General features: G+C 37.4%; 3 protein-coding genes and 1 pseudogene across 4 annotated transcripts in view; 3 read left to right on the top strand and 1 right to left on the bottom strand.

Annotated features, from left to right (window-relative positions):
- The window catches only part of LOC128011799 (E3 ubiquitin-protein ligase TRIM39-like), an 82841-nt pseudogene that overhangs the window by 24995 nt on the left and 32222 nt on the right, over window positions 1-25624 (top strand).
- The window catches only part of LOC128011798 (E3 ubiquitin-protein ligase TRIM39-like), a 53864-nt gene that overhangs the window by 25014 nt on the left and 3226 nt on the right, over window positions 1-25624 (top strand). The gene's annotated exons all lie outside the window — the stretch shown is intronic.
- Window positions 7554-12980, top strand: LOC128011800 (uncharacterized). Its single transcript, XM_052594522.1, has 7 exons — window positions 7554-7704; window positions 8467-9137; window positions 9456-9501; window positions 10366-10457; window positions 10895-11005; window positions 11653-11926; window positions 12101-12980. The coding sequence occupies exons 1-7, from the start codon at window positions 7588-7590 to the stop codon at window positions 12323-12325; spliced, it is 1536 nt and encodes a 511-aa protein (XP_052450482.1). The 5' UTR covers window positions 7554-7587; the 3' UTR covers window positions 12326-12980.
- Window positions 12846-24125, bottom strand: LOC128011793 (uncharacterized). 2 transcript variants are annotated; one of them, XM_052594516.1, is made up of 15 exons: window positions 23989-24125; window positions 22023-22216; window positions 21227-21452; window positions 20498-20573; window positions 19964-20220; window positions 19771-19824; window positions 19557-19630; window positions 19292-19452; window positions 18789-18986; window positions 15526-15612; window positions 15162-15415; window positions 14944-15072; window positions 13877-14017; window positions 13606-13720; window positions 12846-13273 (listed from the first exon to the last, which is right to left on the bottom strand). In XM_052594516.1, exons 1-15 carry the CDS (start codon window positions 24103-24105, stop codon window positions 13056-13058), a joined length of 2301 nt encoding a protein of 766 aa, XP_052450476.1. In that variant the 5' UTR covers window positions 24106-24125; the 3' UTR covers window positions 12846-13055. The 2 variants fall into 2 exon arrangements, with proteins under 2 accessions (XP_052450476.1, XP_052450475.1); XM_052594515.1 differs by having other exon boundaries at window positions 13003-13273; window positions 13606-13750.

Genomic DNA, 25624 nt, shown 5'->3' with positions numbered 1-25624 from the left:
TGTTCTTCACCTCCCTGAAGACTTCAGATAGTTGCATCTTCATCTGCATCTCCATAATGAGGATATCCACATGGAGAAAGGGAAAGGGAGAGCATGCAGGAAGAACTAGGTGAAGAAACAACAACAATAAATTGACATATAGTGAATAGTGGCAAGCAAAACAGTAACTACTCATACTCCTATTCAAACGTATTGGCATTAAGTAGCCTATATTACTTTTTTTTTGTAACATTATTTTACACCACATTTTTTAATAATAAAGGAGGAGGAAAACAACAGGGAGAGTCCATAAGGGATGAGAGGGAATTGACTAGTGAAAGAAATGAAGAGACAGAGGGAGTGAAACATAGAGACCACCAAGCCAAAGCAGCAGAGACAGAAGAGAGCTGTTCAGACTTAGGGGATAAGGACACTGGTCCTAAACAGTTAAAGCTGTCTCAATACCCTCATACTCAGTTTGGCACACAAAAAAGAGCCTTTCAAGAACAGTGGTTCAAAAGTTTCAGATGGCTGGGATACTCAGCTAGACAAAATGCTGCTTTCTGCTTTCCTTGTAGGGTATTTGTCAAAAACGTCAGAAATGATGCACTTGTTAATGATGGAGTTAATAACTGGCAAAACGCACTAAGCAAGTTTCAAAAACATGAAACAACACAGTCACATGAGGACAGTGTGGTTTGTTGGAACAGCTACAAAGCAAGGCTGTCAAAAGGGAATATTGTAAAGCAGATAGAGATAGATATTATGGCAATAACCTGCTTTTTGGGGAAGCAAGGCATAGCATTCAGAGGTCATGATGAAATGGATGAGAGTCACAACAAAGGCAATTTCCTAGAGTGCATGTCACTTTTGACCAAATTTGATCCCTTCTTGCAGAGATACACAGCCCCTTCAAACACCACGTACCTCTCATCTGATGGCCAAAATGAGATGATAGAGTGCTGTTCACAAGAAATAACAGAAAATATCATCAGTGAGATAAAGGGAGCGAATATGTATGCCATTATGGCTGATGAGGCCAGGGATGGAAAGAGAGAACAGTTGGCACTCTGTGTTAGATACGTGTCTGTTGAGGATGCCGTCAAAGAAAGGTTCCTAGCCCTTACAGAGGTGTCACAGTTTTATGCTACTTCGATAACAGCTGCAATTGAAAATCAGGGCCCTATCTTGCACCCAGTGCAATTTACTTTGTACACCGACGCATGTGTCATTCCTATTTTGCACCCGCGCAAAGCGCGCTTTTCCCTCCACAGAAGCACGTTGCTAAACTAGTGAATGAACTTGCGCTCCCTGGGCGGTTCAGCACAAAAAAGGAGGCGTGTTCTGGCGCAAACAATCCCTGGTGCTATTTTGCTGTTCCATTAAACAATTGCGCCACTGACCAGAAAAAACCTAGTCTAAAGTCAGTTGCGCGTTGTTCATTATGCTATTTTAAGGGCGCATGCTTGACCATAATGTATAGCGTGCACAACGCGCATACACTTTGCTCATGTAATCTACACAGATGCAACAGTTATTTTTGCAAATCATAAATTGTTACACTAAAAAAATATTAACACATGAGATGACGGAAATCATTGTGGTGTGCCACGAAGATGTGAAAAAAAATAGGCATAAATCTAGCTTACAAATTATTCAGGCTAATTATTCTCCCATTCCCATACAACACAACTTCTCTCTCTTTCACTGCTCTTACAAGAACATCAGTCTCCTCGGCTGTGAACTGCTCCTGGCGTGCGTCTGGTAAATACGCCATAATAATAGCAATCCATAATGGAACTTGCGCATCTTTTAAAAAAAAGCACCCTGAGGCAATTTATGTGCATTGCTATGCACATGAGTTAAATCTTGTTTTATGTCACACATGCAAATCTGTCTCTGAAGCCAAAGAGTTTTTCAACATGCTGGAAAGTCTCCATTCTTTCTTTAGTGTCTCCCTTGTAAACCACCATAAGTTTGTGGACACTCAAAAGAAGTTAGGGTTGCAGCCAAGAGAACTTGTGCAGTTGTCAACTACACGCTGGGCATACCAGCTTCATTCAGTGACTGCAGTGATTGATAATTTCACTAATATCATTGAGTGCCTCTCCACAATCAAGACAGCAGTTGGATTGAGGGAAAAACTCAGTAAATTCTCCTCAGTGTATTTGCTGATGGTTTTCCACACTCTCCTGTCTGTAACAGCAGGTGTACACATATACCTGCAGAAGGAGACCATTGACATTGCCCAAGCAGTGACATACAAAAATGCAGTGACTGACACCATGAAGAAGAAACGCAGTGATACCACTGCTGCAGATCTGTACTCCAGAACAATAGCTTTGTGTGAGGCAAACCAGATAGCAGTAGACTCATCCTTAGGACAGAGGCGTAAGACAAAGAGAATGGATGAATATGTTGTTGAGTCAGCTTGTGGGGCAGGCAGTGAAACCTGTGGCTCTTCAGAGTCTGAAGATCTCAAGAGGAAACTTTTGTTTCCTTGTCTGGACCGAATGATCTGTGAACTTGAGAGGCGTTTTTCTGGTGTGAATGAGGATGTGCTCAATGGAATTCAGGCATGCAGTCCAACCTCAGACCATTTCTTGTCTGAGCCTCATCTGACAGCACTGGCTCTGCATTACCATATTGAACTTAAGTCAAGAGGTAGTGGTAGTTGCAAAAAACTTTCTGAAGCGCAAGAGTGAGGCTGGTACAGTTCAGGACATGCTAGCAGGGTACAAACTCTTAGATTCGGAAATGTTCCCTTCACTGAAAGCTGTTATGCAGGTTGCCTTGACAATACCAGTTAGCAGCTGTACATGCCAAAGCAGACTCCAGCACCTAGCTGTGATGTCTATTGAGGAGTTGCTTGAAAAAATTGAACACCAAAGGGTCATTGACATGTTTGACACCCTCAAAGTGCGGCGACATAGATTAACTCTCCCAAAGTAGAGCCAAATGGGGGTTCAGGGGAAGTACTTCAAAGATTTCCCTCTCTTTTTTATATCTTTACTTTCTAAGTATTTTCAAGACCTTTGTATATAATCTGGATATTTTGGACTTTTACCTTCTTTTTTTTTTTTTTTGCTCTTGATATGAAGATTGTTTTATTATTATTTATTGATGACATATTGGTTTATGAAAGTTCAGAAAGGCATGCATCCAGATATGTTAGAGATGGCCATTTGTAAATAATTTACAGAAGATGAATTACATTTTGTTGTCCAAGTACCTGTTACTTTGATCAATGACAATAAAGTTGAATCTAATGTAACCAATCTGATGACTGTTGATACAAAATAGGGGTGCTCAGCACCCCTAAAGCTCTGACCCTGGAATCGCCCCTTATCCTGCCTATTTATACCGGTCTGTTCCTTATTTTCCGTCACCTGGTTTCCTCGCGTTCCTTGTATTTTCTAGTTCCTGTTTCCTGTTTGTTTTGTTTTTGGACGGATGTTTCTGGTTATGACCTTTTGCCTGTTTTTGGATTTTGATTTTGGATTACCCAATAAAACTTACACTGCTTTTGGATCTCTCGTTTTCTTTGTTCCAGATCATTACACTCTCATCCCGGCTGCATCCAACTGTACAGTGATGCAAGACCTTAAATAGACTTCAGCAGTTAATATGGTGGCTGCTGGGTTGATTCTGAACAGCCTCAAGCAGCAGAAGTTGAAGTCTTTCTCATCCATTCAGCCAACCTTCTCCCACATTATATTTCTATCAGGTTGTATCGGGGGGTCCTCATTGTCTGGCCTAAATATATGCTAGAGACGTTACCCCCATGCTGAGTCTCTCTGAGCCATCAATTCAAGATGCCCTGTTCAACCTGACCATCATCCCTTTTCCTCGACCTCTTCATCCTCTTTCTACTCTTCCCCAGTTTCTTAGCTTGTTTATGGCATGGTCCTAGCTTGTGAAATGTATATAAAAAACAAAGAGGAAGAAAATATATTCCACTTTTTGATCTCAACATCATCAAATGCATTAAACATTACATTACAGCAGGGTTTCCCAAACGGGGCATAATGTAAGAACTGTAGCAGGTTTGTGAGTTTATAAAAGCTTTAAAAGCTTTAAAAACTAATAATTAATAAAATCATAAAAATGTAAAATAAATTATTTTAACACTAAAAATATAAATATTTAATTTGTTTACCTCCATGTCAGTGTGACCATTAAATGGCATTAAATTGAAAACATGAAAATGTGTTAAATTTTTACAATATAAACTTCCTTTGGATACGTTTTAAGTAAATATTTCATGTCAAAGAGGTTTGGCTGACATAAAAGTTTCGAAACCCTGCATTATATGAATAAACATTAATAAATATGAAAACAGCATGATGCCCAAAGTCTTCCAGGTTTGAAATATTTTTGTAAAGATCTCCAGAATCAACAGTTTCTGAAAATCACTGCATATGATGAAGACATAGTTTTTCACAGCTATAGTTGGAAATTTGCATAATTATTTGTTTCAATAATGGTCTAACTGCATGAGAAGTGATTTTCCCCAAAAATTCTACAAATTCTACATTTATATCTCCATTCAATATAATTAATATAACCAAAGCTAAATGGTATGAAACACAACAGGGTTTTTAAAGAGGAAAATTTTAAAGAGAAAAATAAAAAAATAAGGAGAATCAGTAAATTATGAATGATTTACTGCCACTGGGTGAAAAATATGTAATCCATTAAAAAGTAACTAATCTGATTATATTTCATTACGAAAAGTATTCATACCTCTTCATTTGTTTCACTTTTTGTTATGTTGCTGCTACAGTATACATTCAACTGCTTTAAATTACTTTTTCCCCACATCATTCTACACTGCATTCAACATAATGGCAGAAAACAGGTTTTTAACATCTTTGTAAATTTATTAAAATTTGCTCATCACCTGCATAGTAGCATCCAAAAGTAAAGTGTGCTGGAGCCTCGTGCTGTGGGGCTGTTTTGCAGCGGCAGGGACTGAGGAACTCATCAGAGTAGAAGAAAAGCTCTAAAATATTAAGATTGCCTTAATGAAAACCAAGTCCAGAGCATTCAGAACCTCAGACTGGATAGAAGGCTCACCTTCCAACAGGACAATGACCCTAAACACAGCAAGAGTAGCTTATAGACAACTCTGTGGATGTCCTTGTGTGGCCCAGACACAACCTGAGCTTGAACCCAATCAAATATTTCTGGAGAAACCTGAAGATGTGCATCTCCCCTCATCTAACCTGACAGAGCTTGAGAAGTGAAGAGATGAGGAGAAGAATAGCAGATAATTGCCAAATGATGATGTGCAAAGCTTTTCACACCATACTCAAAAAGACAAAAAGACAGCTAAGTAGCCTACAGCTAAATGCAATGTACTTATTTCAGATTTTTTATTTTTAACACATTTACAAAGCTGTAACAATTCTGTTTTTGCTTTGTCATTATGGTGTATGGAGTGTAGATTGATGTGGAAAAAAGTAATTTAACGCAGTTAAAGGGATAGTTCACTTTCCAAAATAAATTTGATATGTTTTATTACCTCAAGGGCATCCAAGATGTAGGTGTCTTTGTTTCCGCAGTAGTTTCCATTTTGATATTTTTAGGTCAAAACGTTCTTGTCTGTGACTCATATAATGCAGGTCTATGGTCACCACCTCAAAGAGCATGCACAGAGAAGTCCAAATTAAACTATTCCCCATCGTAAGTTCACATTGATGACCTAAGACACGAAACGAGCAGTTTGTGTAAAAAAACAATCGTTTATATTGTTTTTACCTCTTGTACACAACCACGTCCAACTGATCTGAGGGCGCGTGTGCTTCCTGGTGTGTGACGTGTGCGCGCGTTCTGGCATAGTCTGCGCAAGCGCGGAAAGCACCGGATGTGATCTCTCGCGCGTGTACGTCACTCATTGTTTACTGTTTACCACACGATACACCGCCAATCTGCACTGTCTGAAATATAATGCAGTAATTGTAATTAATTAATTAGTTTATAATGCACCCTATAATTGTTGCAATTATAATAAAAATACAACACATTACTCACTTTATTGACAGCATGCCATTGGGTCCCTCTGGCATTGGACGTCGCCTCCAGTTTATATGTGGCAAACTAAACACAACGTGCAAAACGCTGCAGAGAAAACTCAGGATCTTCAGTCAGGCAGGTGTGTGATGCAATACTGTCATTGTCCACGTCGTCGTCTTGGAGTTGTGGCATTGCTATGTTCCATATGCTCTCCACTTCTGTTGGCATCTCACAATACTCGCTACTAAAACACAACCAATTTTGAAGTGATCTCTGTTTCTCTCAGGCTTGAAGACGTGCTGCTGATGCATCGCTCTGAGTTCTTGATCTGTGTATTCTGGTTCAAATAAATATGGGGTTACACTTTATTTTGATAGTCCACTTTAGACATCCTACTGACTGTAAGTAACTTTGTAACTACATGTCGACTACATATCAACTAAATCTCAGAAATTTGCAACTACATGTCAACTAACTCTCAAAGTAGACTGTTAGGGTAGGTTTAGGGTTAGTTTTAGGGGTAGGTTTAGGCTTAGTATTAGTTGACAATAAGTTGACAAAGAAAGTGTTAGACGATATTAAGCAGACAGTCTACTAATACTCTACTAACTGCTAGTTGACATGTAGTTGCAAAGTTATGGGATTTAAATCCTGCCATGATTCAAAACTGAAAATACAGTTCTGAAAGGTTGAAACTAAGTGTTCGAAAACTCAAAATCTTACAAAAAAAAGTTTTGCAAGATCGAAAAATAAGATTTGCAAGCTTGCAAAATGTAAAAAAATAAAAATATCTTTGCAAACATTGTGTTCTTTTTGAGATCTCCTCCTTCAGAACTGCAACATTTTTTTTTACGAAGTTGCGCAAATAATTTTTCAGAGTTTCAAATTTGTCAGTGTTCTCCCACTGTATTAGATTGTTTTCCAGGTTTGAAACCTTGTAAATGGTGATCTGAAAACTGGTGTGCAAATGTGTGAAAACAAGTTTTGAAACTCTGAAAACAGAGTTTTGCAGGCTTGCAAAGTGGTAAAAAAATTAAAATCTCTGCAAACATAATTTTGTTTTTGAGTTTTCCTTCTTCAGAAGTGCAACACTCTTTTTTATGGTGTTGTGCAATCATTTTTTCAGAGTTTCGAATTTGTCACTGTTCTCCCAGTGTATAGTTTGCCTTCCAGATTTGAAACCTTGTAAAAAGATTGATCTGAAAACTGGTGTGCGAATAGGTGAAAACAAGTTTTGAAACTCTGAAAACTGAGGTTCGAAAGGGCGAAACTTATTACATTACATTACATTTGCACTCCTATTGCAGACAATTTTTTCAGAGCTGAGTTTACAACACCCACTTTGTGGAGATACGCCCACACAGTTGCGAGCTTGCAACTCACGTGATTTGTGGCAGCGTTGTCACGCAGCTCTGCTCTGAAACTCTGAAACTCAGACTGAGCGAAAATGAAGCTTCGCAACCTCGCAACTTGAAAAAAAGCCTGAGGGAGGGACTTCTGCTCTTGGCCAATGCTTTGCTGTCTGCTGACGTACAGTCCAATCACAAGTTGTATTTACTGGAAAGGTGGGATTGACCGACTGCTCCACCAATGACGAAAGCGCACAGGAGGACACGCAAACAGAGGATGCACGCACGGCATGGATCTCTGGCCACAAGGCGGTCCCGTCCTAGAGCTGCAAGAACCGCGTCCATGGCTGGGAGAGAGGTGACAAACTTTAACGTTACCATTAATTTTAGCTAACTAAAAAGCTAGCTAATAACTGTGAACTTATTAGCATGCTTGTGGTCATCTTTGTAGTCACTATAACTTAGGCTGTGTTCGAAACTTTAAAGTAAAAGTTATGGTGAATTTTCCCGGGCAGATTCATCGCTCCTCCTGACCATGCCTTTAACTCTCAAAATAGTGAAATGTTCAGTTTCCTTCATTTGGGTTTCATGGGGTGAAATAATAGCCTACATTTGCTGCCTTTCCGCACATAGAATATAAGATTCTCCAGTCAAACGTTTGACTGGGTTTGCGTTATGCATCCACTACATGTAGCTGTGCTAAAGGGAATGTCAACATTTTGACAGAGCGCCTTTATCCATATATAAGTTTATAAGGCGCACTGTCGCTTTTTGAGAAAATTAAAGGCTTTTAAGTGCGCTTTATAGTGCGGAAAACACGGTACATTTAAAATTGTGATGTTAAAAGATTATCATATTATATATATATTATATTTTACTGCTTACAGCTGTCTTGTTTTGGTAAAAATTACAACTTCTAAGTTTGATGTCAATCACAATGTAGTAATGTATGTAGAATCTTGAAGGTTTGAGCTGTTTGGAAACTGCATACAAAATTATAGGCTATGCTATGCATTTCATGTATAAATCTTTAAGCATTTTTATGTATTTGCAAGATTAGTGTTGTTTCTGTGACTTTCTTGGAGTGCTAATTTCTAATTAATTTATCTTTCATTGCCAGGATGTCCTTCGGGAGGAGTTACTTGGGCGGCTGCGGTCTAGAATACAGCAAGCACTTTCAAGACAACCTGTCGATTTGGATTTCCTTGAGTTTGTCTGTAACAATGAATTAATTTTAATTCATTCTTTTGCTGATCAAATACACATTGGCACTGACATTTTGCAGCAGTTAAATCATTTGTTGGAGCTGGTCCAAACTGCAGTGGAAAACAATCCAGCTGTGTCACATTTAGACACAGCTGTAGGGTTAAGAGGAGGACCCAGGCTGATTATACAGAGAGATCAGTTGCATGACTTACTAGAAGCACAATTCTCAGTACCCTACATAGCTCAGTTGTTAGGGGTATCACAACGCACTATATTCCGTAGGATGGAGGAATATGGACTAAGTGTGACAGGATGCTATAGCACCATGACTGACTCAGAACTTGACAACATGGTGATAGCTATAAAAACCCAGATGCCCAATGCAGGGTACAGAAATGTGAAGGGACAGCTCATGGCAATGGGTAGCCGTGTGCAGTGGGAGAGGATAAAGGCATCGATGCATCGTGTGGATGCCGCTGGAGTTCTTTCCCGACTTGCACAACTTGGCTGCATTGTGCGAAGATCATACTCAGTTCGAGGTCCCCTTGCACTGGTACATGTTGACACCAACCATAAACTTATCAGGTATGTTTTTATGTATTTTAAGCTAACTTTATCCTTGCTAAGGTGTTATGTAAATCTGTGGTTTTAAACTCAGGTACTTGGGGGACCTCTGACCCCTAGAAACGAAGTTGAGGCTAATTCCCTGGGTGTCATATGAGTCTACAATAGTGTATTTGTATCTCTCTGTTCATCTCCATAGTATCCAACCCAATTTTACACCAAAGTTACAAATTTATTTAAAGCATGCAAGGCAGTGATTGGTGTATGTATATGCTATATGCGTATGTATAATGTTCTTTTTGTTTTTGTTTTTTGTTTTGTATTACTTTTTGTTCATAGGTACAACCTGATAATATTTGGTGGAGTTGATGGATTTTCCAGAAAGGTAATACAATTCATATATATAATATCCACTTTGCTAGGTAAATAATTTCAATTCAAGCAATAGAAAGTTTGGATTTCTATCTACAGTACAGAAGGATAAGTGGTTGAGAATTGTGGTTGAGTGATCTAATCTTTTAAGCCCCCCAAATATTGTAGAATATATGAAAGAAATAGTTTTTGCAATTCTATAAAATTCAAAAAGGAAAATCTTTCTATGAACACCGGAACCCTACAGACCTTATTTATATTATATTATGGTTACTGTTGTTGATAATGTAGTAGACTTAAACATACTTAAAAATCACAAGCCTGTTGAACATGTTTATCCTCAGCAAGAATTATTACTTAAGCTTCTGCCATGGTTTACTTTCTTGATATGGATCCATGTAGAAATAAAGTAATTGACAATGTGAACAAGATGCCTTCACATAACGATTATTTTAATTCTGTTTTCGTTACTGAAAACATTTTTGAATGTAAATTAGGAAAATGCATTTCACAATTTGCAGAGCACAAAGTCACATCCACTAATTGTGAACTTAGTCTTACAGGTTAAAAAAGTTACATATTATCATAAGGATGGATTGAGATCAGAAAATAAATGTTAGTATTTGTGAGATTGTAACCAGCTAATTTTGATAATTTTATTTGATAAATGACTAATGTATTTAATGTAATGATTAAAATTTACATATATTTTTTACAGAATGACTAACTGGTTAATGGAATTGTTTCTGCAATACTGGACATCATCAGTACATACATGATTACCGTTTCCTTTTTAAACATTTCTAAACTTTGTTGTTGATTGTAGTTGCTGTGTCACTAAATCTTTTTAGTTAATAATAAGTAATTATTTACACAGGTCCTGTATTTGGATGCAGCAACCAATAACCGTGCCAGTACAGCATTCTCCTTTTTCTTTGAGGCCACCCAGCTCCATGGTGTTCCATCAAGGTAATTATTATTATTAGATTTATTTTTCAAATAATATATGTTATCTGCCTGTCTTATTATTGTGGGCAGCTGTGGCTCTGGAGGTAGAGCGGGTTGCCTGTTAATCGGAAGAATGGAGGTTCAATCCCCGGCTCCTCCAGGCTACATGACAAAGCATCTTTGGGCAAGATACTGCTGTTCCAGCAGTGTATGAATGTGTGTGAATGGGGAATTCGATGTAGTGTAAAAGCGCTTTGAGTGGTCGCAGAGACTAGAAATGTGCTATACAGAGAATTTATTAATTTAATTTGAATTAATTAATTATCCCTAAAATACAGAAAAGGTTGAGGAAACTCTTGTCAGTCATTTTAGTTGTTTCATCTAACTGTCAGATTCGCTGCTAAGGGTTACTGCTGCAAATGTTCTTGATTACACCTCATATTATTTCTATGTTAAAGGGTTCGCGGAGATCAAGGAGTTGAAAATTTGGACATCGCCTACTTCATGTTTGCGAGACGTGGAACCGGCCGAGCTAGCTTTATCTCGGGAAAAAGTGTACACAATCAAAGGTAATATGAAATACCTGCTGTTCGAAGGTTATTACTTTAGAGATTTAAATTTTTTACCTCTCCTAACTAAAACCCACTATCTTTACATTTACATTTATTCATTTAGCTGTCGCTTTTATCCAAAGCGACTTACAATTGTTAAGTATGTTAGAGGCCTCACGCCTCTGGAGTAACTAGGGGTTAAGTGTCTTGCTCAGGGAAACATTGGTGTGTCACAGTGGATTCAGACCAGAGACTCTCACACTAAAGGCATGTGTCTTATCCACTGTGCCATCAGCATCCCCCCATCAATTGTTTTTTTAAAAGCATATTCGAAAAATAATTTAACAAGTGATCCAACATTAGCTACGGTCTTTGTTCTGATATCTGTGATCATATACAGTTGAATGGCTGGGGAAGTTCCATTTTGCTTTGTACACTTCCTTGTGCAAACCTTCAATGAAAATGTTGTGTTCTGCACAGAACTCTCCCCATTCACCTTCATTTCACTCATTGCCACATTTTGGCATTCAAGTATCCTTTGAGGTTCGCACTGTCTGGACCAGAGTATCTAATTATTATAAATGATACAGCACTTATTAAACAAATGAGAATTGCATTACATTTCGCCAATACCTATGTCTGATAGACATTTTGTACTTTTGAAGAATCGAACGGATGTGGCGAGACGTGTGGATGGCTGTCACCTGCATATTTTATGATGTGCTTCACACACTGGAGGAAGATGGTCTCCTGGATATTTCCAACACGGTGCACCTTTTCTGCGTGCATTATGTCTTCTTACCTCGCCTTCGAGCAGCGTTACACGTCTTTGCAGCAGGTTGGAATAACCATCCCCTCAGGACAGAGGGAAACCACACTCCACAACAGCTCTGGCATATGGGGCAACTCAACACTCCAGAGGAAGAGGAAAATCTTGAGGTAGGACAACTTTGTTAATAATTATCACTGTGGTATAAGCTGTTTTGTATTCTTTGCTTGTCGGCTAACATGAAGCAAACATACAAATGTTATTTTTAAAATTATTATTAGGGGTTAAGGGTTAAAGTGTCCACTGTGTGTTGGGCCTACACTAAAATCTCTCCATACGTTTAGGAACTGCAAAACCAAGATCTACACTGGGAGGATGCCCTGATGACTCCTGAGACCTCTGTCAGTGGAGTTCAGGTCCCAGAATTTGAGGTGCCTCTGGCTGATGAAGATCTGGCAGCACTTCAGTCTGTGATTGACCCTCTAACTGATTCAGATTCAAATGGCTGTGACCTTTATATCCAGGTGCTAAACTTTGTTAGACTAAACACTTCAACACCCGTTGATTAGGCAATTAAGTGTCCTTAAGCACAAACATCTCGAACATCCTACATGTAATTGGCCATAAACTATATGCTACAAGTCACATTCCCTTTACATTTGTTAATTTCATCCTTGGGCAAAGGTTTAACAAAATATGGCCGGCCAGCCAGCTTTCGCCATTTTTAAGACAGGGTTACCAATGTTCCAGCAAACCAAATTCTGTTTTGTATATGAAATTCAATATTTTTTTTTCTGTGACTTTTTTTGAAAATCATTTAATTTTTCATTAACATAAAATGTCAATTTAGATTAACATTGCACATGAACACATTTGTGACAAAGCTGGAGAAATAAAATATTTGTATGTGAAGTAATGCAACTTTAAATGCAATATCAAAACTGCAAAAAATTCTTTACTGTACACTACCAAGTAGTAATGATTGTTGAACACTCACAGTACAACAGGTTGTGAACATTCTCTTAAAACATTTGGTTTAAACATTGTAAATGTAATCCTGAATGAATACTGGACACAAATACTGTGAATAAACACTTACCGAACATGCATTTTGTAATTTCTGTTTTTAAAACGCCATTCATTATGAGAACATTATGCTACAACTCCACGGTCTGTAAAGATGCCATTTTTTTTTCTTAACTAAAACATTGTTAAATATACGTTGGCCTAAAATAAATGAAATGTGAATAAAGGAAATTTAAACTGACATGTTTCACACATGTATTGCATGAAGCTGCATTATATCAGTCCAAATCCAGTATCGGATGTCCAGATAGATGCTTCCAGTGCTTGTTTAAGTTCCTCATAAGTTGAGAAGTGGCCAGGGATGCGTAGGCTCTGGTAACAAGTCGAGGATTTTGGGAACTCCCCACGTACCACCTCCAGCTTCAGCTGCCCAGAGAGAACTTCCCATCCAGTCCAAAACTTGAGTAGGTTCATCCGAGATGCTGCTGGTGCTAGAAAAAGAAAAGCTTTTTTCACAATAACTCAAATGTAATTATTCAACTCATAAAATAAATGACAGGAAATTGTATTAATTGGGCAAATGATCAATATTTGGAGTATTAGGGATGGGTTGCTATGAACACAAGGTTCAGGGTAAGGACAACATCTCTTTAAGGAGGAAGCGTAATGCAACTATGACTTTAAGCTCTGAGTTAAGGTATAAAAAATAAAATAAAAAAAACATACACGGCGAACACACCTTTGCACTTACATTACAAGTGTCTTATGCTGTGTCATTGTTCACTGACATCTACATAGTGACAAGTATATGGATATGACATACCCGTTTCAATGAAATGCCGAAGGTACATTCCAATTTTGGCTCTTGTCTCAAGTGGAAATTCCTCGTCGTCGTCAACAACCTCACTTGTTGGCCAAATGATGTGATCAATCATGACCTTGTTGATGCACAAATTTGGCATTAATTTCTTTAAATTAAAAGTGAAAACAATATACAGTGTAATAAGTTGTTACACCCTTGACCAATATCATACGTAAAATCGATTCAAATATAAAAATAACAAATCAACCGTAGGCCCCCATGGGAGTATTACCTGGGGGCTGCAGATAACTTCTTTTTCACGTGGGAAGACAGCTTCAGCCACATCTCTTCTTTCTGACAGTATTGACCACACTCCTGTTTCTTTTAAGCCCTTTCTCATCTGTTTGATCTGAGAAGCGGTTCTTCCCAGAATCTGCAATAATTGTAACACACACACACACAGAGATACAAACAACAATCTTAAGTAAAAGGATAGCTATTTGTGGCTGAAGTGGACAATATAACCATTTTTTTTTTTAATATCTGAGCTCCTTTGGATAATTGTCTAAAGATTTAGACAATGCAGGTGATAGGAATGACATAATGACCTATGTTTGCTCTTTAATCTGGGTCTCAGTAAGGTATTCAAATATTGCTTTGATTCATAACCACTAATTAGAACTCACTTTCCCCTCTGGGAGTATATCACATGAGAAGAAAATAGGGAGTGAGAGCATGAGTAAAATATTTCACCAAAAATAATACCATTGCAATACTGAAATTATGGCCTGCTGACAGAAGGTCATGGGATCATTACATGTAAATAAATTCACCCTCAAAGCAACACGAATGTTGACTGAAATGTCCTTAATTTGATATAAGCAACTCTGGACTGCAAAATGACTGACCGACTGTTCGACAAGGTGATGTATAATACAAGGTATTTATTTGTCACTTTACAACTTGAAGGTTATAAAGTGAAATTGAGTCTGTAACTCCCTTCTGCTACGTAGCAGACAATATACAGTAATATGAAAGCAATTATGAAAATGGTAAACAGAAATAATCTATAATCAATGGAGCAGTGCTGAGGATGAATTTGAGCTTAAAAGTCTGAATCAGCCTGGGGGCAAAAGCTGGTGGTGCGGTAGCTGAAACTTCTTTATCTCTTCCCAGAAGGCAGCAGGCTGAACCATCACCCCTTTTATATATGGTATAGGTAGGTATAGTCTCCCGCTTCCCAGTGGACAAAAACTACTGACTAACAGCTGAGTCGTGTATCATAAGCAAGACAAAAGATGGTTTCAGATTCAATACAATGATATAAAAGTATTAGATTATGTGAACTAATGTCATTACCGCATGCTGCAACAGCCTCTGATGAAGATATTGTCTGTTCAGATTAGTCAGTCGTGGCAATTCCCACATGTCGACTAGGCTATTGACAGCCGCTTTCTGGTCCTCAGATAGCTCCCTGTTGCCATCCAGCTGAGGTAGAATTTAGTTCCCTACATTAGTCTCGTATTTTATCACAAACACACACACCAAAAAAAGCTTCACAACAAAACACTTCCTACCAACTGGATTGTGTTCCTTTGATCGATATCAGGGCAATCCTCCAATACCAATGTCGCTGTCTCCAATTGGCCCCCTAAGAGCACATGGACTACAGCAGGACTGATCCCTGGCAATCCTGGGCCACCATGTATAAATGAATGTCCCACCATTCTACCTGCCATCAGAAAAAGGTCCGAATCAATGAGTGGCTGGGAGGCACATGGGATGAGGTGATCCTTCTGCCCCTCAAACAGCCTCGTCACATCAGCATTGCCTGTAAATAAAGATGAAACAAAAGTTAGCATAAGGCACAGTACAGGTCTTTTCAAGTTTAGGTCATGAAAAAGTGTTGAAAGATATAAACAAAACTAAACTAAGACGTACCAAAATTGATGTGGAATCCAGACTGCAAGGTCTGCATAGCAAAGCTGATGAAGTAACGACTTACACCATCACCGATGGCAGCATCACCTAAACCAAAAGGATAATTGTTAAATCACTACAAAAGGGTATGTGATTGACTGCCAAGGACCTGGAACCACTCACAATGTAGGGTGAAAGTAAGAGGCATTCATGTCAAGCTAGCATTGGCTTAGGTTTACTTTGTTCATAGCAAACACTGAAAATGTGTCAAGTTTGTCATTCAAACATTGGCCCACATCTTTAATAAGGCTGTGTTACAAAAACTTCAACAAAGAGACATACGTCAATGATAGAAAGGAGCAATCTCTTTTTGAACCTGTTATACCTGCAGGAAGAATCAACTATTGTTGTCTGAGTCTGATGAGATATGTGTGAAGTGAGGGGGAATGACAAAAACACACTTCAACTAGAATTTATGCACAATATAATTTGCAATTTAATGTAGTCCGAGTAATAATTAAAAGGAATTAATAACAAACCGAACAGATAACTGAGTAACTGTGAGTGTGGCCAACTCGAGAATGTAATTTCAGATGTATTTTGCATGCATGTTGTTACAGGCTTATACCTGCATCCCAAATTATTGTTATATGCATTTCTAAACCCGACAGGAAGGTCCCAGTTTTGCCAACCTGAGTTAAGCGCACATATCACTAAATGAAGGTTACATTGTTATTATATAACCAACAGCGCTTGCTGAAGCACAAGCACTAACCCTTATCAATTAATCAATCTCAATAGTGAAATTGTGACTAGGGCTGCACAATATGAGGTAAAGCTGCTATGTGCGATAACATTGTTTAATATTGGGATGACAATATGAATTGCGATAGATATTCATGTGAAAGCTATACTGTACCCATGTCTTAGTGCTTTAATCAGAGGTGTAAAATACTCGAGTAATTTTACTTGATTACTGTACTTAAGTATTATTTTGGGGGATTTGTACTTTACTCAATTACAATTTAAACTGACTACTTGTACTTTTACTTGATTACATTTTTACTCCTTAAAATTTTATTTCATTTTAAAAAGTACATTATATTTTTATTTTATCTTATGGACATTAAATATGGTAAACAAAAGATCAAACGTGTGGCTGACATGAGAACTAACGATCATTGTTGCACATTCATGCATCAAACACACACATTTCTACTAATTATCACTTTCATCAGGTAAATGTCTGGCCTCAAAAGTTCACCACCAAATCTGAGGAAGTTTATTGAGGTAGCAAAGCTGTGTTTTCCTGCCCCCAAAAAGTTTATTCATTATTTGTTCTGTTTTGAAAGAGCCATTAGCTTTGTAATATATCAGCTGAATGCACAAAATGGAGTGCAAATAAAATCAGTGATGAGAATTTAAATACAATTCATATTTTTGTGAGATTTTTTATTTTTATAAAATGATACAAGTCTCCAAAAAAGTGTTTAAATAAACATTATATGCTAAATTAATAGTAATTCATGTTTAGTGATGTTCTTACCAGGTCGTGGATAAATTGTGTTTACAATATGTCATTATATGAATCCTTAAGTAGGAATTAGGACTGTCAGTGAATATTTTTTTAATCTTAATAATTACATGCTTTCTCATTAATTAATCTTACACACTGCTCCGGGTGTGTGCTCACAGTGTGTGTGTGTGTGTGTTCACTGCTCTGTGTGTGTGCGCATTTCGGATGGGTTAAATGCAGAGCACAAATTCTGAGTATGGGTCACCATAATTGGCTGAATGTCACTTCACTTCACTTAGTCACAAATAATTATTTATCAATATTTGCTAGGAAAAAAAAAAAAACTCTAAATGCTCCAAATAAACATTTAAAAGATTAATTGATTTTAGACAGTGATGTTGAATAGACAACACAAATAAAGTGGCCTTCAAAAACGTTAACGTTGTATGTTTTAATTCTATGCTTTAATTTAAGACTCTCCTCATTAATTCAACACATTCTTGTATTCTGTCTGGAATATATTTCTAACCTCTCCATCACATCTTGCTTTTCAAAGGGATTGTTCACCCAAATTTGAAACTTTGACCATTTACTGAACCTCTGTCATCCCAGATGTTTATGACTTTCTTTCTTCACATGAACATAAGCAAAGATTTTTTGACCATATAATGCAAGGGGACAGGAGCACTTCAGAAACCACACAAAGTGACGGTCAAGATTAAAATATTGATATATATTTTTTTTTTACATATGCCTGTAGTTACACTTAAGAAGACAGTGATTCATTAACAGGGGTAGCATGAGTTACTGTCATAGTCTCTTTGTGTATAGTTTCTGTGTAAGTGTCATTTTTGTATGTCCCATACACTTTCATTATATACAGAGAATTGTTTTTGTTCATCTGATAAATGAAAGTCATATAGGATGGCGTCAGGGTGGAAAGGATGAAGTTTCCTTTTAATGCTTTTCCCTGTATTATTATTTGGTTTTCCGCAGGATTTAATTTTATTTGTTGTCGTTGTTGGACTAAATATACGTTTGACCTGTGCCATTGCATTTATTCATTCACTCCCTTTAACCATTCTTCTGTATGTCTGTCAGAAAAAAAAAAGGACTTCTACTTCTTTAATACTTGAGTACAATTTAAAGTTGTACTTTTTTACTTTTACTCAAATATGTTTTTGACCAGATACTTGTACTTTTAATTGAGTAAAATTTCACTTCAGAAAAAGTTTTGATTACTTTTTACACCTCTGGCTTTAATAGGTTCTTTGTGTGATAGGTCAAACGTTTATTACCTGCCTGGTTCAGATTAAATGATTTGAGCTTGATTTTGGCACGATCCATTTGACGTAGGGTGTCATGGGGATTCGTAAACAACAACGGGTGTCGAGACGCAAGATTCGATCGTTTCATCTCGTATATTGTGTCATAGTGGGCGACAATCTACATCGCATCTGCGATGCTTCATGACATCACGACAGAGAGACTAGCATGTTTAATTTTTTAACGGTCCTCCACGACGAGTTGATTAAGTGTACAAGAGTGAGTGTGCGCGAATGAGTGAGAGTGGGAGCAACAGTGTGTGTGTGTGCGCGCGCCCGTGTGTGTGTGTGTGTGCGTGCACGAGTGAGTGAGTGAAGGACAGTGAGTGTGTGTTTGTGTGAGTGTGTGTGCGAGCTATGTTTGAGATGACTGAGAAAACTCTTTACAAGTTATGCCATGTATATTATATTGCTAAAACCTTAATTTAAAGAAACAATCTTACCTTCCAGCACACAGTGAAGTGGGGAGGCCCATTTAGTTCTTGGAGTCTTGTAGAATGCGATTACTGCCTTTTCTCTCTCTTCAAGATCAGAATGTAGGTCCATTGAGAAGCGAAGAGGTATCTCCAGCTGTTGCCCCCTCAAGATAACTCTTCTGAACAGTGTTGCTGCACTTGAAGAATTAATGATTTGCTTCCATTCTATGAAATATAAAATAAATACTTGAAAAAAAAATAATAAATGAAACATTTAACAGTCAAATACATTTCAGTGTGATATAAAATAATTTACAGAGCCTGATTACTATGTATTTGAGTGTATTAATCAGCGTGATTACAAGCAATTAACATCAAACAGAAGCTAAAAAAGCAGGTTCTGTAAGAGGGACAGGACAGGTTAACATGACAATGACATTTAACAACTGACTTGTGGCAACAAAAACAAAAAATGAAATATATCTTTGAGTTCGTGAGCTCTGTTAAAAGCTTATGCTCTTGACTGGCACCTGGGACAGTGGGATCAGCAAGAATAGTTGATGGTCCGGCCATGTCATTGACTACACCAGTCGAACTGGTGCTTTGTTCATGAGGCAAGAAATCAATTGTGCTTGAAGTCCCCTCTCTGGCATCATTTTCAAGTAATGGCATCAAGGTGTCTTCTGGAAATCTAAACATGTTTAGATATACCATGAGAACCTCAATTGTAATTACAACTGTAAAAACATCATGTTAGTGAAATGTAAGGCATGATGAATGCAAATTGATTAATACCCATCTCCACAAAAGCTGGCATGGTATGCAATATCCTCTCTAGGAAATTGTTTTTCACATATTGGGCATACTTCCTATATCAGAAACAGAGAAATGTACAGATTTATGTTATTAATTTTAAGTATTATTATGTTTCAAATAATATTATGTTTCTAAATACATAAAAAACATGACATTCAGAAGTTGGGTATACTGAAAAAAAAATATACTCAACTGTAGTATTGACTTCTTTCTCTACAATACTGACAATTTCAGGCTCATCACTGCTCTGTGAATTGGGAAACAAAATTCATTTTAGGTAGAAGGTTTGGGTTTGGAACTGACAAAAAAGGTTCTGACGTGGAATTTGAAAGGTAATGAACCACACTTAATTCTTTAACATACAGAATAATGTGAGTGTTACTTACAATTTCAGCATTACAAGATTTGATGTGCAGAGCCAGGAACTGTAAAGGCATAACAACTCCACAGTTTTTGCATGAGGACTTTGGCATTTTGGAAAATTCTGGAGCATTGTGGGGGAGGGGGCTTGCATCTAGCTCCTCTTGTAGTGGGACAATGTACAGAATTAGTTTTCCATTATTTGTGACCGTTTTAAGGAGTCGTCCAGTGTAGCCCTCAGACTCTGTAGCGACAACAGTCAATTTTCTCTGTCCTTGACCACCTAAATACAAAAAGCAAATACATAATAACTTACTTTACTGTTTTTACAACTATGAGATGCCAAATAACATTGCTTTACTAATAAAGTATTTACTATACAAGACAAATACTATAAAAAAACAGTATCAAACCACCATAACTGTTTAAACTTGCAGATAAAACACTGGGGAGACTATGCTTCATATGCAAAACTGGTTGCTCTAAAGCATGACTTCAAATTCATTCAGTGGGTTAAAAGCTCCAGCAGGTTTCCTTATCCTACACTAACTATACCTGACCTGTTGATTTATAGCAAAGCCAGCCTCCGGACAACTGCTTCAACTTGGGGTACTGCTCTTCAAGCTGACAGACAATCTAAACAAAGATTTCACATGAAAAGCAGCGATGCTTAGTGTTAGAGAATTTTTATTAAATGTGCAACTGCTACTACTTCCAGCACTGCCTCAAGTACTGAGATCCTTTGTGCTACTACTTTTTCCAGATCTACTTCAAGTAGTTATCTACTACATCAAATATTGCTTAAAAAAACCTCTACCATATACTTTTTTAAGTTGCGGCAACCACATACTTTTCTTGTTATCCTTTTTTCTCACACCTTGGCATGGTATGACTTGAAAGTAAACTTTTTATGTACCTTGTATCTGCATTAATAACAATAACATTAGAATATATGTATGTGTACAAGTTTTGTCACAAGTCCCATGCATGCAGTGGTTCTATTTACATATTTGAAAATTCATAGATACAGAATTTCTAAATGAGGGAGAAAGACTAGATGTGCTTCCAGACCCTTTTCAGAGGTTTTTAGAACACTGTATGTGGGAAAACTATGTAAAACAAATATTAACCACAGCAGAATTTTAACGTGAGTGTAGGGGGTCTTTAAAAAGGTTATAACGAAACAATAACCATTTAACTGAAGTAGTGATTAGCAAATTGCAAATTGATGTTAGAATAGAAGAGTTAAACACTTGTGATGGAACAAAAACACATCAAATCTAGAATACCTCCTCATGGCAAGAGCTATCAGCCACTGTAATGGTTCTTTTCCCCAAGCCTGCCTCGAGGAGTTTGATTTCTTCAGATGGCTTTGGTGTGCGATCAGTCGGACTTGACAGCACCAAAAACTGAAGCCTGACATATTTTATGGCTATCGCTGGAGATATTTTGGAAAGAGCAGCAGGGCGTTTCTTGGAGCGAATCATTTCACGGCGAAAAAAACCTGGAAATGACCTGAAGGAAAAAGAAAAACACTGTAAACAAGTTGTACACTGCATTTAGAAAATCAATGTATCCTTCAAATATATCATTACCCACTGAAGTGAAAGACTGAGTCAAAGTATTTAAAGATTTTTCATTAACAACAGCATTTCTTGCAGTGTTTTATCTTATCAGGTTTATATTCTTCTTTGTGCAAGTGAAAAAAACCAATTAGTGAAAACAACAAGTGAAAAGAGAGAATTACACTTTTGAAGCACAATCATGATGGATTTTAGAAAACCTAGTCTGTACAGCCATTGATGCTAGTGGGCGATAAACATAACCATATGTGCCATGGGACAAAACATATATATAAAAACAAAAAATCAAAAGTTATTTTATGACAGCAGTTAAAAGATTGTCATTCAATGGAACCAGCATGTGTCTGTAGAAGTTATCTAGTTTTCTATCTTTGTATTTTTTTTTCCATGTTCTGTGTTCTGGTATATGAAGCAAGTGTATTGTCCAAAGTCAGCATAGTAATCAGTCACAAAAAGAGTAATATGTATATGAAGAATTGCAATGTAGTGTGGCAGCACCTACCTCTGCATTTCATTTTGGATCGTCGGCAGCTGACTTGTTCCAGTTGATGTACTTGGGGTGTTGTGTCCATCTGACTGCAACCTTCGAGGTGGTTGCCCCCTTCCTCCTTGACCACTGCCTTCAGGTTGTTGCTGTCTTCTCGAAATCAATGATATTAGCGACTGTGCAGCATCAGCTATTGCAGTATATTCCTCCTGCAAGAATTGGACAGTTCAAATATCAATGCAATGAAAAATTATATTAACAATCACCTACTTGTTGCTCTGCTGTGTGTGAAGTAAGTATATTTCATGATTTTTTTTTTAGCTTTTTCACTAATGGCAATAATGAATGACAGGAATATTTGTGGAAATTGTCTCTTGTCTGGTTCCTTTGACAATGTAGTTGTAAATACAAGTGCAAAATGCCCGTGCAAAATCACTTTTTAAGCGTGTTTTTAGTAATTGTTGTTTTGGTGTGTTTTGAGTGCTCATTGTTACAATTACACAGCAAAAGCTCAGTGACATTTTTATTTGTGCATGATAGAAATCACAAAGTGAATTATGCTATGCTTGAGCAAACAGTTTGTGAATGGGCAACTACAAATTATGTCAGTGAAAGAGACTGTGAACGCATTGAATAGGATATGTTTAGTTGGTGAATAGCATAGGCTACTATTACACAGTAGCGGTAACATTAAGCGCACCATAATTAAATATAATATTAAGAAGTAAACAGCATAGCCGACTTATAGATTCAGTTTACATCCACAAATGATTAAGTACGTCGAGCAGTGCAACGTGCCCATGCACAATCTGTTTTTGTGAGATGATTGCTGTCAAAAAAGTTCATCAAGTTCAAAAAAGTTCAACTGATTTCAACAGTTTCAATATGATAAAAAGTAACTTTTATATTGATTCAATGGATTAATTGCATAGTGTCAAGAACTTATTGCTTTTTTGGGAAAAAAATAATAAATTTTTATAATAAATATGTGAAAATCAAAATCTGAATTGTTATTATAACCTAAAGATGCTATGAGATGCTATGAAACAAAAAATAGTGGTTTTCATCTTGACACTTTCTTGGTAAAGAAAACAAATTTTTACTCAAGTTAATCTAAATGGATTTATCACGTTTTGGAACAAAATTATAATATTCATAACAGAAGTAAACAGTGTAGCTGACTGAGTGTTTGTCAAAAAAAATTTTTTTAAACCACAACCTTCTTGTGGCTTCTTTGACCGATATATTTTGTATTTATCATCGAAACAACGTAAAACTTGGCACTGCACTTACTAGTGCATGTAGCAAGACACTTTGAAATCCATCGGACTAACGGTTCGAGGGATATGCAAATAAGACACACACACACACACACACACACACACACACACACAGACGGTCGTTTCTGTAATTGATAGATAGATAATGTCAATAAAACAAATTGAATTGAACATGGAATTGAATGGGCCGATTAACGTTACCTCACAAAAATATTCTCTTTGAACACGCTTGAGTTGGTCATGTGGTAACGTTAACGTTACTCATGAACAATAGGTCAAAGGAACTTCAACTAACCATCATCTGGCAGATGGTTTAATGAAGTCGAACACAGAGCAGGTTTACCGGGCTTTGTGGAGCGGACTCATACTGATCTCATGTATAAAATTAACGTTAGATTACTAGCAGCTACATGACCAAAAACTAACTTGGAATTACATCTGCAGCAAATGTAGGCTATTATTTCACCCCATGAAACCCAAATGAAGGAAACTGAACATTTCACTATTTTGAGAGTTAAAGGCATGGTCAGGAGGAGCGATGAATCTGCCCGGGAAAATTCACCATAACTTTTACTTTAAAGTTTCGAACACAGCCTAAGTTATAGTGACTACAAAGATGACCACAAGCATGCTAATAAGTTCACAGTTATTAGCTAGCTTTTTAGTTAGCTAAAATTAATGGTAACGTTAAAGTTTGTCACCTCTCTCCCAGCCATGGACGCGGTTCTTGCAGCTCTAGGACGGGACCGCCTTGTGGCCAGAGATCCATGCCGTGCGTGCATCCTCTGTTTGCGTGTCCTCCTGTGCGCTTTCGTCATTGGTGGAGCAGTCGGTCAATCCCACCTTTCCAGTAAATACAACTTGTGATTGGACTGTACGTCAGCAGACAGCAAAGCATTGGCCAAGAGCAGAAGTCCCTCCCTCAGGCTTTTTTTCAAGTTGCGAGGTTGCGAAGCTTCATTTTCGCTCAGTCTGAGTTTCAGAGTTTCAGAGCAGAGCTGCGTGACAACGCTGCCACAAATCACGTGAGTTGCAAGCTCGCAACTGTGTGGGCGTATCTCCACAAAGTGGGTGTTGTAAACTCAGCTCTGAAAAAATTGTCTGCAATAGGAGTGCAAATGTAATGTAATGTAATAAGTTTCGCCCTTTCGAACCTCAGTTTTCAGAGTTTCAAAACTTGTTTTCACCTATTCGCACACCAGTTTTCAGATCAATCTTTTTACAAGGTTTCAAATCTGGAAGGCAAACTATACACTGGGAGAACAGTGACAAATTCGAAACTCTGAAAAAATGATTGCACAACACCATAAAAAAGAGTGTTGCACTTCTGAAGAAGGAAAACTCAAAAACAAAATTATGTTTGCAGAGATTTTAATTTTTTTACCACTTTGCAAGCCTGCAAAACTCTGTTTTCAGAGTTTCAAAACTTGTTTTCACACATTTGCACACCAGTTTTCAGATCACCATTTACAAGGTTTCAAACCTGGAAAACAATCTAATACAGTGGGAGAACACTGACAAATTTGAAACTCTGAAAAATTATTTGCGCAACTTCGTAAAAAAAAATGTTGCAGTTCTGAAGGAGGAGATCTCAAAAAGAACACAATGTTTGCAAAGATATTTTTATTTTTTTACATTTTGCAAGCTTGCAAATCTTATTTTTCGATCTTGCAAAACTTTTTTTTGTAAGATTTTGAGTTTTCGAACACTTAGTTTCAACCTTTCAGAACTGTATTTTCAGTTTTGAATCATGGCAGGATTTAAATCCCATACAAAGTTACTTACTGCTAGTAGAATGTCTAAAGTGGACTATCAAAATAAAGTGTTACCAAATATGGTTATTTAAAAAAATTCAACGTTGTCTGTTGATATATCGAAATCGTCTTCCATTGCAATTTCCTGTACGTCTAAATATGTTTAGATCTTCACAGTGAAAGGTAACACTTCCGAAATCTCTGTGTAAACCATAGACAGTAAGTGTAAACAATGAGTGAAATACACACGTGAGAGATCACATCCGGTGCTTTCTGCGCTTGTGCAGACTAAGCCAGAACGTGCGCACACATTACACATTAGGAAGCACTCGTGCACTCGGATCAGTTGGACGTGGTTGTGTACAAGGGGTAAAAACAATATAAATACTGTTCGTTTTCTTACATAAACCGCTCGTTTTGTGTCTTAGGTCATCAATGTGTACTTACGATGGTGAACTGTTTAATTTGGACTCTATGCATGTTCTTTGAGGTGGTGACCATAGACCTGCATTATATGACTGACAGACAAGAACGGTTTGACCTAAAAATATCAAAATGGAAACTACTGTGGAAACAAAGACAC

The sequence above is a fragment of the Carassius gibelio genome, chromosome B23 (assembly GCF_023724105.1).
Source record: "Carassius gibelio isolate Cgi1373 ecotype wild population from Czech Republic chromosome B23, carGib1.2-hapl.c, whole genome shotgun sequence".
Taxonomy (NCBI): Eukaryota; Metazoa; Chordata; class Actinopteri; order Cypriniformes; family Cyprinidae; genus Carassius; species Carassius gibelio.
The sequence above is the reverse complement of the archived record's forward strand: the minus strand, read 5'-3'. Positions and strand labels throughout refer to the sequence as shown.